Here is a 17,927-nt window from a genome sequence, read left to right as displayed (position 1 = left end):
CTCTCTCTCTCTCTCTCTCTCTCTCTCTCTCTCTCTCTCTTTTCTCAGCAGCCTCCAAATATGCCACGTTCCTCATCTGACTTCTTTTATCCTAAAAGTCTGATTCGTCGAACACGACGCTCTCCACAGGTTTGCGACTGTGTTTGGACTGAGTCATGATGTAGCTTTCCTAAGCAACAAGCTTACATAACTTAGCCTGGTGCCACTATTCCCATACAACCTGCCCACTTTGCTTGGGGAAGGAGATGCTCACTTACTCACACAATTAAAAAATACCCTTTTCATTTTCTAATGTTATCTCTTTCCTATCCAATGGGACATGTAGTGGATTTTTTTGGTCTTGTTTTACCTTTTTGTTTTTTTTTTAGCAATGGCCAGTGATTTTTGTTTGTTAATTCTAGCAGCTAAGGAGCACACCCTAATTTGACATTTAGGATCCACCAGTTGAGTAGCCTGAGTATGACCAAATGTTTGTCATTTTTGAAAGATGTCCTGCAAGTGTATTCTTTCATGCCCAGCACACCATGGTATGCAAGGCAAAATGGCAAAGTGAGCAGGGAGTAATACTTGGAGTTATAAAGAATTATCTTCTAATCTCACTTCTGAGAGTCAGTCAGCTGGCATTTATTAAGTATCTACTATGTGCCAGTCACTGTTCTAGTCCTGGGCATACAAAGAAAGATAAAAGACAATTCCTGTTCTCAAGAAGCTCAGCCTAATAGGGCAGAGAATGTACAAACAGCTATATATAAACAAGATATCAAAAGGATAAGCTATAGATAATCTCTGAGGGATGGAAGAAGTTGAGACTTGAAGGAAGTCAACAGATGGATTTGGGTAGTTTTAGGTATGAGGCACAGCCAATAAAAGCACTTGGAGTTGGGAAAGCAATTTTGTATGCAAGGAAGCCAATGTCAATAGATCACAGAGTATGTGGAGAAGTATGAGATGTAAGAAGACTAGAAAGGTGAGAATAGACCACATTATAGAGTTTTAAAAGTCCAACAGTATATTTTACATTTGATCCTAGAGGCAAGAGAGATCTCCTGGAGTTGAGTGAATGGGAGGTGACCTGGCCAGACTTAGCTTTACGAAGATCGATTTGACAGCTGAGTAAAGGGTGGACTGGAGTAGGGAAAGACTTGAGACCAGGGGACCAACTAGCAGGCTATTGCATTAGTCCAGATGTAAGACAATGAGGACTTAAAACAGGATGTCGGTAGTGTCATAGGAGACAAGTAGATATATATGAGAAATGTTTTGAAGGTAAAAACAATAGGACTTTGGAACTGCTTGGATGTATGTAGGGAGGTAAGAGAGCAAGGAAACAAAGATGGCACCAGGCTTACAGTCTGGATGACTGGCTGCATAGTGGTAACCCTCCTTGAACGTAACAGGGAAGTTAGGAAGAGGGGAGGACTTTAGAGAAAAGATAATGAGTTCAGTTTTGACCATGTTAAGATTTCTACAAGATATTCATTTGAGATATCCTAAAGATAGTTAGAGACGTGAGACTAGAGTTCAGGAGAGAGGTTAGGGCTGGGCAAATAAATCAGAGAATCATTTGCATGGAAATGATAGTTAAATCTATGGGAGCTGATGAGATCACTAAGTAAAATAATATTGAGGGAGAAGAGAAGAGGACTCAGGACAGAGCTGTAAGGAGACATCCACAGTTAACAGGTATGATCTAGATGAAGATCCAGCAAAGGAATTGGACTGTCCCATAATCTCTCTCAGCCTCAATTTCCTCATCTGTAATCTGGAGATAATGATACCTTGAAGGGCTGTAGCAAGTCTCCAATAAAGTAATGAATATAAAGCACTTTAAAAATTTTAAGGAATTATATGAATGCCATTTTAATATGATGATCATTATCCTCAGTAATAATGACAGTGATTAGCCCTTGGAAATGTGAACTTCCAAACATCTACTTGTTCTCAAGCAACACATTTTTTAAGGAACTTTCTTTAGGTGTCTTACATGTATACAAACTGAAGCTTGTACTCTACAAAGAATAACTTTGTAAAATTTCATCTGTCTTCTCCAAGTGAAACTCAAACAAGAACTCTGATGTCAATACATTTGTGCTACCCAGAATTTTGAGATAACCCATATTATCCTGGGTCATTTGCCTATTCTTCTTGTCCATATACAAAAAAATAGTAGTTATATTAACATTTAGATCATGCCTTAAGGTTTGCAAAGTGATTACATATACTGCTCATGTGAACCTCACAATAACCTTGTATGGTAGTTGCTGTCATTATTCCCATTTTACAGATGAGGAAACTTTGGTGGAAGAAGGTTAAATGACTTGGCCCAATGTCACATAGCTAGTGTGACTAAGAAAAAATCTGAACTCAGATCTACCTGACTCTGAATCAAGCATTCTGTCTACTATCCCACCTACCATCTAGAACCATAATAAGACCAGGAAGTCTTGATTTTACTTAACCGTTCTGGACTTCCTTTTTACTTCTCTATGGCCATTTCAGATGGTGCCCAATTTACATCTAATTCATTCATCAGTCCTTCTTGTTTTGACTTAGAATATATTTGATGTTTGAAAATTGATATTTGGTCAGTCTTAAATCTATATATAAGAATCTTGGAACTAGGATGTACCTAGGCATTATCTAGGCCAACTCTCACATTTTATAAATGAGGAAATTGAGGCCCAGAGCAGTTGTGACCTGCTCAAGGGCATACACCTAGTATGACCAAGCCATAAACAAAAGTTAGAACCATCTAGTAGTCATTCCACTATACAACAACACGTCTAATGCACTTATTTGGAAATCCATTCTTAACTTAGGGGTAGGTGCTAAATATAGGTTAGGAGAAGGAGAAAACAGAGAAAGAGGGATAAGGAAAGGGACAATCTGGTAAAGTATTTCTTTGCTCATAGGTATTCAGACTTAGGACACTAAAAATTTCAGGCAGTTTGGAAACTGATATCAATATAGACCCTGTTGCCTATTCCCCCAACCCCTGCAAAAAAAAAAAAAAACAACCTCATTATCTTTGTACTTTGTTACATTAAAAAACATAGAAGTTTTTTTAATCACTCTCTTTGATCACATTAACACAACAAAGTATTAATGACAATTATAAACCCTCAAAGAGTTAGTAATTGTGACTAATCTGTCATTTATAGTGAAGTCATTCTGGCCTGATAGTTATATTCATAGAATTTTAGTGCTTGAAAGGGACCTTAGTTCTTGTCTGAAATGTGTGAACTTAAATATATTAGCTACTATGACTGAAACCATATGATTCAGCTATCTATGCCCCAGCAATATTTAGTAATCAATTGTTGCTGTGTTATGAAGTAAAGCCCAGCACTCATTGTTCATTTTAATTAGTGTGGACAATTTAGTATATTTTCAGATTTCTAGAATTTTTCTCTGGGCAACCAACAGACATGAATTAGAATCACAGAATTTTAGAAGTGGGAGGAACTTCATTGACCTTCTAGTTCAATCTATAACAGGAAAAAAAATTATTCCCTCTACAATATGCTTGGCAAATAGTCAACAAGTCTTTAAGACCCCCTCATGAGGGAAAACCTCCTTTCTGTCAAAGCAGCCCATTCTACTTTGGGATAACTTTAATTATTGGGACAGTTTAACTTTCATCAAGCATAATTTCATCTTTTTTAAAATTTCCACCCATAGATTCTAGCCCTCCCTTTTAATCACCATTCCACATGCCAGGCAGCTACATATTTGAAGACAGTTATCATGTACTTCCCAAGTCAGGCTTCCCAGGGCTGATTAGCTCAATTTCCTCCAACTACTCCTTATATGGCATTAGATCAATAATGTTTCCTCTTGATGCATTATATCTATATTATGACTGACCTTCCTTGTAGCGCCTGAAATGAATACATTCTAGATATGGTATGACTACTTAGAGTAGCATGAAGGGACTATCACTTCTTTATTCTCAGAAGTTAGATCTTTCTTAATTCAGCCTGAGGTTCCATTTACCTTTTTTAGCTACCTGTCATGTCAAACTGATTTTGATCATATTGAGTTTGCTTTTCACTAAGACCCTAGAACCTGTTTTGGATGAATTGCTCCAGAAATGCTCTAGAATTGCTCTAAAATTTTCCTTACTTTTAGAGTGCCTTAAACTACAAAAAATAGCATCAGCCAGAGCTCAGTAGACCAAATGTTTTTTTTTTTCATTTTGCAAAAATAATATTTTTTAGAGAAAGAATGTGATGTAAAAAGGACATGATGTTTCTGGGATCAGATTTGCATTACTAAAAGAAAGAAGTTGGGTGGCTTCTATATTGGATCTTTGGAGACTAAAGAATAAGAATAAAGACTACTCTAGAAATTGCATGTTTTCTTTCAAACTAATGTAGACCTGTCAGGTGTGGTTGCTGATTTCTAATGTACCAATCAAGTATTCTTTGTCTACTCATGGAGAAAAGATCATTAGAGTCTTTATGTCTGGACCAAGAAGATTAATATTGCTGCTTATGTATCATTTTATTATTAGTACTATGATAACATTTGCTTTATTCATAATTTTCATTTTGTTTATAGTATTTTATCATCTTTTTACATGTTTACCTTCCATCAGAGACAATCAGTTCTTATGAAAACTGAATTTTCATTCCCACTGTGTATTATGTGCAGAACTGAATCAGATGTGCACTTAGTATACACCTACACACATATATGTACACATACATGTAGATAGGCCAAAATGCATATCAGTATTAAAAACCAGCAAAAACTCAAAATGATCTCTTCCCTTCTTTATACTTTACTTTATCAATGTTATAGTTAAGTGATTATACTAAGGATAAAAAAAAATATTATTCCTTCTTCTGCAGCTATTACCACCACCCTGTCTAGTGAACTTCAACAAAAACCAAAGGCAGGTACTGTCAACATCAACAGTGTGCACTATAAGGTGATAATGACCTTATAACAGTAATTACACTTGTGATAGTTCATCAGATCAAGATGATCTGATTCTTTTTCAATTTCCTGTAGTTTTCATCTCTTTTAGAGCATGGCTTTTAATACCTGCGGTATAGACAAAGTAGCCTTTGCATTGCTGCTCCTGGGGCCTGGGGTTAAGTGAACACAGTGATTCTCAATATGTCATGACACAGCAGCACACAAATGAAGGGAAATAAAAGATGCCATTTCTCCAGATATTCACCAGTTAAATCTTTGTTGTTGATAACAAGCAGTAATCAAAGGGTGATGATGAGTTGGAATGAGGATATAAAAGGATCATTGAAGTAGAATATTCATTCAGCAGTCCTGCCTTCAGAATTATAGGAAAAATGGGCAAAGGAAGAACTGGAAAAAAACAAATTAGATAAAATTCAGCTGATTAGAGTGCTTTTAAAAGCAGTTCATGAACACGCATGGCTTTTCCAAAATTTCATCAACCAACACTGGTTGGAGTCATTTTTCTTTCCTGTTGAAATAAAGCGCTAGTCTTTCAATGAATCCTCCATCACTTAATCATGTTTCTCTTAGAGATGCTATCTAGAAAGAGAAGAGTGGATAATATTCTTGGGGATAACAAGGAGGTTCTGTGAAAATAGCAGGCAGAGGATAAAGTAAAGAAGTTCATGGAACTTTACATTATAAAGAGAATAATGACACATTATTCCAGTATCTAACTGTAATGAAATCAAAAGGTAGGTCTCTTCTAGTCCCCTTCTTTAAATTGCTAAAACAATAATTGGATCAATTGTTAGATACTTTCACAGATTAGGGCAAATATTTTATCTTTATTTCTCTTTCCCCACTTCTGGGGAGATATAGCTTTTGAAAAATGGTAGGGGGGGAAAGAAAAATGGAAGAAGGGACTTAAAATATCCCAACAGGCCTTCTAAAGTGTTCTTTTTCTCAGTCATATTGGAAGAGGTGATTGAAAAATAATACACACACACATATATGTCTGCTCTATTATCGAAAATCGTTTAGCAATAAGCAATTATGACGAAGTTGTTCAGTGAACCTCTTGCTCTATAACTTTCTCCATGGAACAGATGTTATTATACCTTTAGGACTAAAGAAGGGGAAAATATCTTTACTGTTAATATGGATACAAATATGTCACCAAGAGCTGTAGATAAAAGGACTTCTGATCTGTTGAACTTTTGGCATTAGTTCATATTTACTAGAGCACTGTGACCAAGATCCTATGTACTAGAACAAGGAAGAATGGCTAGTACTTTCCGTAAATGTAGGATTGATTTAAGGAAGATGAGTGGGACCTTTAGACTTATACTTTTATATCACCTGTATACTAGGATGCAGAGAAGAAAAAAACATAGACAAATAATGAATGGGTCATATAAGAGGGGAAGAAGATGAATAAGGTAGTAATTTCCATGACTTAATGAATGACAGTTTGGGCAGGAATATAAGCTTTTAGAGGATTGACTCCATGTGCCTTTTGTAGGGCACAGTAAATAGAGCACCAGCCCTAGAGTCAGGAGGACCTGAGTTCAAATCCAGCTTCAGATACTTGACATTTAACTAGCTGTGTGACCTTGGGTGAGTCACTTATCCCCAATTGCCTTGCCTTCCAAAAAAACCCCAATAAATTACATATGCCTTTTGTATAGTTGGACCTTGTCCATCATTGGCCTTTAATGAATAAAAAAAAAATCAAGCAAGTAAGAATGGGGGAAGGGATGGAAATTAATGGATGATTAGGAAAAGGAATATAATTTTGCCTTTCAGAAATCTAGAAGTTATCAAATTAACACTCCAGATGAGGTGGGTAATCTTACAGGGAGGCAATGTTAAAATGCAAACAGAAAGCAAACTGAACAGGAACACTTTGGAAGCCAATAGTAGCAGACAGTGAAAAGAGGCAGAAATTAATGAATGTGTAAGTAAACCTTACACATGGTTCAGGAGAAGGCATATTTTGAATTGTTCTGACAGATAAGAGGCCTAGAGAAAAGACATTATTATCAAGAGAAGAGAGTTAATTATAATGCTACAGTACTGGGAAGAGAGTTTTCCAGTAACTACTAGAATGAGTACAAGTGTGTATAGCTGTTCTAGAATAAAGGACACTCATTTGAAAGTGTTATAGGACTACAGCACCTTGTAGATTAATTACTTAGCATGCCTAAATTCAGATGAAAGGGCATAAAGGTGCAATTCTTTTTGGGGAAATCTAGGGGAAGCCAGCTTTATCTAACATCTGAAATATAAAGGTTGTTCATTGGGACTGATGAGATACAGAGGCAGGGGAATAAATCTTCATTTTAAGTTTGACTTGAAAGAAATGCCCAAGTAAGTAGTAAATTTATTGTAATGTGAAGTTTTTAAGGAACATTTGGTCAGACTTTAATTGACATTCACCCCATATTACTGGAGAAGCCAGAACAGGTTAAAGTGAGGTGTTTGAGCCCACAGAGAAGGAACTTTCAAAGATAATTTTTTTTAGTAAGGTTATGAAGTCAAAATAAAATAGAAATAAATTAGATCATAGATAAAGAAGAAATAATTGGAACATTTTCAAATACTTTGGGTCACTATTTGCTCCCCAAAATAGGAACTTTAAGTGATATTGAAAAATCCAAGGCAGGACATTGTAACGAATTTGGCAACTGCTCTTCTCATCTGATTCTGAAGTATCTAATTGCAGAGTTCAAAATATCATGGTTTGAAAATGCAGAGAAAAATTGGAGTATCAATAGCCCAAAACAGAACAGGGAATTCAGATTTTAAGAACTATGTGGAACTTGAACTGAACATTTTATAAAGGCTTTAGTCATGGATCCAACGGCAAGTTTATAAAACGAATTGCACAAATTATTAAAATAAATGCTTGGAAGGAATTTATGAAATTCTAGGGACTCACCAATCAAAGAAGGGAATAAAGTGAAGATAAGCTGTACAGGAACAGCTTAGTTTAGCCAAGTGACCTTTCCCTTCTTTGCACTTAATTTCCAAATCAGAGTACTCAGTGTCCCTTTTTCTAAAGTCTCTGATATTGCCATTCTGACACATACCTATCAGCAAATACAGAACATCACAGACTAGTTTGCCTCAAAACCCGCCCTTAATGAATTATTTCCCCCAAAAGAGAGAAAAACAACCCTGTTTGGCAGAAATAATAAAGATGAGTAACTTGAGAGAGCCCCCAAAGCTTCAGTTTTTATTTTGGCCACTTATATAACATTCTTTATGGATGTTAATGAAAACAGGCAGTTGCCGTGGCAACCACAGTAACTCCAGACATCTGATTCTACTGAAATACACCCTGGTCTTCACCACACCCTTGCACAGTGCATAAGATCATAGCTGTTTCAGAGTTTGTGGCAGTAAAAATTATTCCCATGAGTAGACATTTTTTTGTTGCTGTTGTTTAGGCATCTTAATTTTTAAAAACACCCTTATCTGGAAAATTTGTCACCCCATCTATTATGTAGATGGCCTCTCTAGTTTTACCATGTGTTCCGGGAACCCAAAGACAATGCCATCCCATTATGCCCATTTTTTAATAGCTTGTTGATATTGAAATTGAGCTGTATCCAGGCAACAAATATTTATTAAATGCCTAATGTGTACAAAACACCCAAACCAAAACAAAAACTGTGCTAGGCACAAATTTTAGAAATGATACAATCCTTATCTTCATAGAGCTTACTATCTGCCAGGGGGGTTAATATTACAAATGTACTCAACTGTAATACGATGACATTATCTAAGTGTACTGAAGAATTTCAGAACAAAATATTATGTGAGGCCCAAGGAGGAAGATAGTTGCTGACCTGGGAGATTGGTGAAGGCTTTATGGAAGAGGTGATATTTGAGGTGGGTATTAGAGGAAGAATAGAAAGTCAGCAGAAGAAGAGAGGACACAACTCAAGCAAAATCAAAAAGCTAGGATAACATGGGGCATGTATATAGAGAGCAGAAAGTAGTCCAGTTTGGTCACAGCCCACAGAGAGTTAGTAGAGGGGATAGATATGAAATACCCAATGTTGGGTAGGGCCTTGAATGTCAACCAGATGGATTTAATTTTATTCTTCAGAAAATAGATATGAAATACCTAATATTGGGTAGGGCCTTGAATGTCAAGCAGAAGAATTTTATTTTATTCTTTAGACAATAGGAAGCCACTAGTCTTTTGAGCAGAAATTTTTCTGCCACAAGTATGAATGACATTTTGTTGTTCTTATTAGTCATTTCAGTCACATGCAACTCTTTGTGACCCCACTTGGGGTTTTCTTTACCATTTCCTTCTTCAGTTCATTTTACGGATAAGGAACTGAGGTAAACAGGGATAATTGACATACTCAGGGTCACACAGCTAATAAGTATCTGAATCTAGATTTGAACTGACAAAGATGAGACTCCCTGACTTCAGGCCCAGCACTGTATCCACTGTCCCAAATGACATATGAGAGAGACTATAGAATGGAAGTTAAAAGTCCTGCTAGAAGGCTATCACAATAGTCCAGGTAGGCAGTGATGAAAGCCTATGGTACGTTCATGATAGCATAGCTGAAGAGGAACTGAGTGTTGAAGAAAGGTTACAGAATTGACAGAAATTGATGTGGTAGAAGAGCACTGGGTCTGAAATCAGGACCTGGGTTTCAGTCCCAGTACAACCACTAACTGTGTGACTTTGAACAGATCGCTTAACCTCAGTTTTGTCGTCTTGAGAGGGTTGGATTAGATGACATCTAAGGTTGCTTCTAGCTATAAATAAATGATTCATTACTCAATTTGAAAGATCAGAAACCTTCTTAGAAAGGTCAGTAAAGAATCCAGAACATGGGAGCTAGGATAAGTGATGGACCCAGTAGGCAAAAGTAGTAAAGTAAGGTTGAAGGAGGAAAGGATAATAAGCTCTGTTTGGTGCAAGTTAAATTTGAGGTGCAACTGGAACATTTGGATGGAGATGCTGGATGGGTCATTTGAAATACAAGACTGAAGCTTGGAAAAAAGGTCAGGACTGAAGATATAGGTTTGGAAGTCATCTACAGAAAAGAGGTACTTGAAACTATGGGAAAGAATAAAGAGAGAAGAATCAGTTGTGAAGTTTCATATCTTTAAGATGGCATAGTTCCAAGAGATAGTTAAGATCTGAGTTATGACCACATCAGTATATATGACTGAGGTGGGTTGAATAAGGTCATTGGAGTTGAAGAGGCTAAGAAGTTAAATACTTAGTAAAGGGTCATCAATGCAAATATTGAAGTTCCTAAGGGTAACAACAGAAGATAAGGAAGGAGAGGAAAACTGAGTCAGGTATTAAGCCATTAAGATTTTGGGGAAATGATCTAGAAGTCTTTTGTGACCACTAAAACCATAAGAATTATCAGTGGTAAGTAGTTAGCCTTCACGATTTGGTGAGTCTTGGGGATGGGGATGGGCCAGTGTCTCAGGACCACTCCTGTCTAGAGTTCTGTTTTTATTTTAGTAATGTAGCTGCATTTTGGTATTGGTCCTTAAATATCGTTAATCCATTGAATAGAAACCATGTCAAATTGGACAGAGGACTGAGAATCTAATGTAGCAAGCAGTAATGAGAATGACAGTACATCAATATTATTCAAAATTGAAAATATTGAAGTATCTCTATCCATTGTAGATGTGAATCACTGTATGATCCCTGCCACTTAAAAACTGCATGTTTACAAAACTGCATGTAAACCATCAGACTTGAAGATTATCAAAACTAATGACTCAGAGGGCAACTTTGTACTGTAATTCTCCTGAGCTATGTACCCTTATGCCATTACTGAACGCTGGAACAGCTCTGGAATGCTGTTTCCCTGCAGTATCATGTACAAACTGATTTATCTCTAATGAAATCTGTGCTTGGCAAAGTACAATTTTTTTGTCACCAAAGCCATAACCAGTAAGATTTATGTCCAACGCAAACAACACAGAATATATATCTTCTCTGGGATAGCACAAGACTTCAACAAGAGGGGAGGGGGGACCAGACAAGAAGGAACTCCTGGGTGCAGCCTCTAGGAAGTAGTATCTGCTAGCTACCTATTTTGACTAATGATTCCTGCTACCTAGGTAATAAACTAAATTGTTTCTGTGCTATTGTAGATCTGTAAATACTCTCTATGCTCTCTAATCTGTGAACTTGAACTTGTTTTTATATATACATATATGTGTATATATGTGTGTATATCTATTTAATTGTATTTCAGCATAATTGCTTTGCTAATTTTATATCTTTGTACTTTATTTTATGCACTTAAAAACATTCTGGGGAATCCATAGACCTTATCAGTCTGCCAAAGGGGTTCATGACACACACACACACACACACACACACACACACAAATGAGAGCCCTAGAACCAAGCCCCATTCACCCTGCCTTGGTTTAGCTCTGACCTTCACCCTCAGGTGAATTTTCACCTTCGGGGTAGGAATGATCACAATCTATGATTCTTCAGTGGTATTTGTGACTCATACCCGAAACTTCAAGCTGATAATCCATGTAAAACTCGTGTATGTTCTTCAGACCTGGCTGCTCAAGCTTGCAAAGTATAAAATGCAAGTAGGAACATTACTAAAGATGAAGAAGTTAAATTTCTAAATTAGAATTTTCCACCAAAAATCAACAGGAAGATAAGATAGTGCACTAGGCTTTCTGTTTTGTTTGGAAAGGTCTCATCTCGGGGCATTTGGTCACATTCCTCATACTTATGTCCTAGATATTGCCACTGTTCTCACGGTTGTTTGGATGCCATCACCCATTTTTACTCAGCCAAAGGTCAACATCAGGAGCCTGTATAGCCTGTGCAGTTACATATCACTGTTTACATAGGCTTAGTTTAACTCCATGCAATGGATGTGGATTTCATACCCATGAGCTCAACATGTAACATTTGACCCAAGGGGGGGGGGAAGAATGATGCTTCTAAGGTCTTCAAAGACTTTATAAGCATTGAAGCGTACTTTCACAGTTTTCTTATATATTTTTCATTTATTTCTTGTAAGTTGTGCTTCATTTACCCATAAAAATGAAAAAGACATTTTTTTAAGGATTATAGCTTCCAGAACCTCAGTATCATTGACAGCCTTGATCCTGAAACATCAACCTTATCTCTCACATGACAATCCTTGTTTTACAGCCAACCAGGACATCCTCTGAAAGTATTTATTCCAGACCAGGGTCAAGCATCCCTGGATCTCCAGGTCATACCATCTATGTAAGTATCTCTTTCAATAAAGCTTGTAATTACATATAGGGGCCTCCTAAAGCCAAAAAATTTCATGGATCTCCCTGACATAATAGATAACCTGTCCATTGACTGAGAAAATTAATTACAACAAAAAGTTGCTATGAATTCAGTAACAAATTTAAATGAAGTTTTATTAGTCACAAAAGCATCTATCTGTATTTGGAAATTAGCAATATATATACATACATATATGTGTGTATGTGTATATACATATATATATATACACTCACATGAATAACCAGATGGTATGCTTGCATATTTGTTGTATTGAATTATTTAATGAAAAGGACAGCATGTTTTCGGAGACCATTTGCAATAACTCTTTTGCCTCCCAAAGGTTCACAGGCATGGGTTAGTATGCAGTTTACTTATTAGTAGAGAATTGTTTAAAAGTAACAATAGTATAATTAGTTAAAAACAGATCATCCAAAAGCCATTTCCACTTATGTTATAAAATGCAATTGCATGATTTTTAACAGTGTATCTTGATAATTATTATTTGAGTTAATATTAAAATTAATTTTCATTTTCTGACCACACATCAGCTAGGCAGTAGAGAGATGACCCAATGACATTTTAGAGATCATGAGATGTCAGACTACAAATTTCTTGCAGATAATTTACATGAGCATAATTGAGAGATGATTGTATATTTATAGCTAGCACTGAGTATTCTTAAATTCTGCCATTAAAGATTATGAGTTTGAGAAAGATAATTAAATATTTAGTTACTTAAAGATGCAGCCCTTGTTCTTTACCATCTGGGAAGACTGTTTACCCATCTGTTTCCAGTTAATTTGCTCTCTGTAATAAATTTAGAATGATATCTTAAAGGGTGTTGGGTTTGGATTTTTTTGCCCTACTTGTTGATGAGTTCTCTAGAGGCTTTTCTGTAAGCTCCCAAATTTTTTCTAATTGACTAATTTGCCTAGGAAAGAGGCAGTGCTCTGAGAATATAATTGTACTAGTTACTATATCTACTTTCCAAAGCAAACCTAGATGATGTTGGTAATAAAGAGTTCCTATCAGATATGAGCATTCATGCTAATTTTTCTTTCTCTTTTCTGCCAGGCAAAAGTTGACAATGAGATTCTAGATTACAAGGATTTAGCAGCCATTCCCAAGGTCAAGGCAATTTATGATATTGAACGTCCAGATCTTATTACCTATGAGCCATTCTACTCTTCAGGCTATGAGGACAAACAGGAGAGACAGAGCCTTGGGGAGGTAATGAATTTCCAAAGTAGCTGGTTATTCAATCATATTTGTACAAAATCTTTCCTTCTCTTTGGTTTTCTTGTTCACAAGAATTGCTGTTTGGAGCCACCCTTTCAGTTAAAAGATATTTATTGTGTGTTCTCTTTTCTCTCCTCTGTCACTGCTGCTGCTCATGGTCACCCCCATCACCAACACCTGGACTATTGCAATAGGGTACTGGTAGTTCTGCCTTCTTTGAGTCTTTCTCCACTTAGCCTTCACAATGACCTTTCTAAAGCACAAGTCTGACCATTCAGTCCCACTCTTCAGTAAGCTCCAGTGGTGCCTTGTCGCCCCTAGGACCTAATATAAAGTCCACTTTGGGGCATTCAGAGTACTTCATAGCCTAGTGGTCTCTTTCTCCCTATCCAGTTTTGTAACATCTTACTCACCTGTCCCCCAAGTACTCTGGGATAGTGACCCTGGGCTTCTTGCTCTTCCTCCAACAAAACATTCCATCTCCTGACTTCATGCATTTTCACCAGCTGTCTTCCATGCCTGAAATTCTCTCCTGCCTCATCTCTATGCCCTGGCTTTCCTCAAGTCTCATCTAAAATTTCACCTTCTGCAAGAATCCTTTTCCAATCCTCCTTAGTCTTACTGCCTTTACCCTGAAATAACCTACAATTATATACAACACATACACACACACATGTACTCACACAACCACACATGTGTGTGCACACATAAAAACATATGTATAAATATATGCATATGCATTTATATGTTTATATTTATATTGTTTATATTTATGTGTGTGTATGCATGTGCGCAGATAGTCGTTTGCATGTTCCCTTCCCCAATAGACTGTGAGATTCCTGAGAACAGGGACTTTTCCCCCATTTCTTGGTATCCCCAGCACTTAGCACTGTTCCTGGTTGGTATATGGAAGGCACTTAATAAATTATTATTGACTAATTATTAACTCAGCTCTATCAGGGATACAAAGATGCTTTAAGGCATGGTCCCTACTCTTTTTTTTAGTGTTTAAATTCAGAATAAGAATAACAAAATTTTCAATAAAAAAAAGTTTTCAAAAGGCACAAAAGAAAACAAAAACAAGTTCAGAAGGAAGCACAGCCAAGCAGAGCAGTTTTGAACACATACATACATGCATACATATGTGTGTGCGTGCAAACAGTGTAAACTAGAGATTCGCAGTTTTTTTGTGTGTGTGTTCTGCTGTATGTATTGAATGCTTTGGTTGCATTTTGTTTTATTTTGCTGTTTATATTCAGAATAAAAAATAAAATTTTAGATGTAAAAGACATGATCATAGCTACCCCTCAACCTGCTTACAGTCTAGCTGGGGCAATAAGGCAAACACGTATTAACACAAATCATACAAACAGAACTGAGGGAATCTGTGTGGCTACAGCCTCAAGGAGAAAAGCCAGTGAAAGGTAAAGTAGTCAGGAAGGCTTCCCAGACAGAAGGATCATGAACTGGGTCATGAAGACTGTGTAGTATTCGAATAAGAAGAGAAAAGAGGAGACTTTGCAGACAGGGCTAGGGAGATGGAGAAGACGTAGCATAGTGTGTTCCTGAGATGGTAAAGAGACCAGGTTGGTGTTATTGATACTTAGATTTTCCTACAGGCAAAGCTACCTGTATCCTTATTGCTACTGAGATGACTCAGATAAGGCAAATACTTTCTGATGCTTTCACCCCAGAAGAAAATAACCATTGGGTCAAAAACTTTAGAGTCTTTCTACCTGGCCCCATAGCCCAGGGATAGGGGCTTCTCCTGCTGTGGTCCTCACTTCAAACCAAAGATGGATAAGACCTAAGCCCCTAACACAACAGAAAGAAGCTTTAATAAGAGTCAGAAGCACAAATCAATCCATCAGACAATAAAAATAAACATTTATTCATGAGAAAAAAATACAGGTTACTTTTATGTGGTTTAATGCTAGCTTCAGTGGGATTGATTCTCAGAATGATTTTTTTTTCCTTACTTTTTGTCACAAAAACATCTTGCCCTTCCATGTTTTATACCCCAAAGTATCTCAGAATTGGAACTTTCCATTGCTTGGGAAATATCTGTTTTCATGTAGTACCACCTAGTGGTCAAGCAGAACTCATTTCTTCAAGGCAAGGAAGATTTCACAAGGGATGCTGATGTCTTCAGAGTTGCTCGAAGCAAGTTTCTAAATTCTGCACATTCCCTCAGATAGTCACCTTCCTTGCCATGCCAACAATTAGTGTAAGTGCCCAGTGGGCAAGATTCAGTTCCCCAGCTGACTCTGGACTTTTCAAGGAAACAAGAGATACAGAGAGAAAGGTCAACATGCAATGTCTCTAGGCAGAGACCTCTTTGGGTCTTTAGCTCCTCCCAGAGTTACCTTGAGCAGCATTGGTACTGCTGTTAATGGGAAGCAAATGTAGCCCACAAAGCAGTCTTCAGTACGGACTTTGTACAAAGGTCATCACCATAAACAAAACTGTCTTCATATAGGCCTCATGAAAGTGACTGTTGGTGACCAACATATTGTAATTTCTAGCCATTGCTGTACTAATGGATGATGATAATATGAGCAGAATCCTTTTTAATACTAAAGGTAGGCAGTCCATGTGCATTTATTAAGTGTTTATTGCATGCCAGTGTAAACAACTCTAGTGTCCAACAGAAGTTTTGATAGCATCCTTAATTAGGTTCTAGATATCTCTTACCTGGATTATTTTATTAGGCTACCAATGGGTCTTCTTGCGTCCTGTCTTTTCTCTCATGATTCCGTCCTGTAAAAGTTGCCAAAATAATCTTCTAAAATGTAGGTCATCCCACCAAAACACAACTTTCAGTGACTTCTCATTACCTCCTCAATAGGTGGTATAATGCTAGGCTGGAGTCACAGATGTCCAAGTTCAAGTCCTCTCTCTAATACTCACTATCTCCTTCACTATTAACCTCAGCCTCAATTTTCTCATTTGTAAGATGGAAAATAATAATAGTACCAACCTCACAGTGTTATTGTAAAGATCAAATAAGAAAACATAAATGCTAGCTATAATGATAATTTCAGTTATTATTACTATTATCATTATCTGGACAAATCAAATCAATAAACACATGTTCAATGCCTGGTGTATGCAAGGCTCCCTGTTATGAACTTAGGGGATACAAAGAAAGACAGGGACCTTGCCCTCAAAGAGGTTATAGTCTAGCTAGAATATCTTGGCATAAGCATATGAAAGGCTAAATCATAATAAACAGAAAACAACAGGAGACACAGTGGATAGAGCTCTGGATCTGGAGTCAAGAAGACATGAGTTCAAATCCAGCCTCAAATACTTTCTGGTTGTGTGATCCTGGGCAAGTCATTTAACCTCTATCTATCTCAGTTTCTTCATCTATAAAATGGGGATGATAATGGTATTTACCACCCAGGATTGTTGTGAAAATAAAATGAGATAATATTTCAGAAGTACTTTGCAAACTTTAAATCACTACATGGAAACTATAATGATAATTATTTAATTTTAAACATTACTTTTATTATTATTGTTTGCCAGATGAAGAGGGGTGTAGACAATAACTACTATGCTTTCAGAGAAGGGATAGATCACTATGGGGAGGAGTGGTCTGGGAAGACTTTATGGAGTTAAAAGGACCTGGACCAGGTCTTTAAGGATAAGAAGGATTTTGTTAGGTAGAGGGAAGGGGAAAATGGCATAAGCAAAGTCATATGAATATCAGACTCTCTGTGGAATTCCTCTAAAATATGCTTCTTGAACCTTTCCTAAAAATAGGGGAAAGAATCCTAGATGTAGTGAGATGAGACCTGGGTTCAAATCCCATCTCCAGTACTTAGTAGCTGTGTAAATACAGACAGGTCATTTCACCTCTATTAAAATTGGAGTCAGAGAGATAGGATTTGGGCTTAGAAGGGACATTGTTACATATTTTCTAATGATCACTTTGAGCAACAGACCTAAGAAGGTAGAGATTATTAATGGTTTAATTCCTCTGGAAGAGGAAAAAATTATGCCAAGAGAAAGTTATGACTCTGTCCTTCTTTCCCATTCTTACAGTCTCCAAGGACTCTGTCTCCCACGCCATCTGCAGAAGTAAGTGTTCTATGGGGAAATTGGGTTTTACTTGGGCAGTAAAAATAGTTGGGATTTTTCAGGGTCACTTGTATTCTTCAGGATTTAAAAAATATATATATTCACAAAAACCTGAAAATTATTTGTAGTGGTTGTGAAAAAAAAACTTGGGGAAATGTGTTAGTCTAAGTCTTGCCAAAGTCTACAGAATATGGGAACAAATTCAGAAAAATGCTGGCTGGTAATAGAGAGTCACACAATGAATCACAGACAGCTCCAGAAAAGTTTTCAGGGAGTGAAGTCATCTGTCATAACATGTGATATGCCTACCTCCAGACTCTGAGGCATCATGTATATGGCTAACACTCAGGAATTAAGTTATTTTACCTCAG

At 36.9% G+C, this 17,927-nt stretch overlaps 1 protein-coding gene across 1 annotated transcript in view; it reads left to right on the top strand.

The window, feature by feature from the left end:
* The window catches only part of ABLIM1 (actin binding LIM protein 1), a 284,912-nt gene that overhangs the window by 227,079 nt on the left and 39,906 nt on the right, over nt 1-17,927 (top strand). The window contains exons 9-11 of the mRNA XM_069099028.1: nt 12,121-12,198; nt 13,303-13,458; nt 17,521-17,556. Of these exons, the coding sequence (XP_068955129.1) occupies nt 12,121-12,198; nt 13,303-13,458; nt 17,521-17,556 (270 nt within the window). The remainder of the gene's footprint in view (nt 1-12,120; nt 12,199-13,302; nt 13,459-17,520; nt 17,557-17,927) is intronic.

This window comes from Petaurus breviceps, unplaced genomic scaffold (assembly GCF_028583685.1).
Source record: "Petaurus breviceps papuanus isolate PSGF00001 unplaced genomic scaffold, PetGlider_PUasm1.0 37, whole genome shotgun sequence".
NCBI classification, from domain to species: Eukaryota; Metazoa; Chordata; class Mammalia; order Diprotodontia; family Petauridae; genus Petaurus; species Petaurus breviceps.
This window is presented reverse-complemented; position numbering and strand designations above follow the sequence as displayed.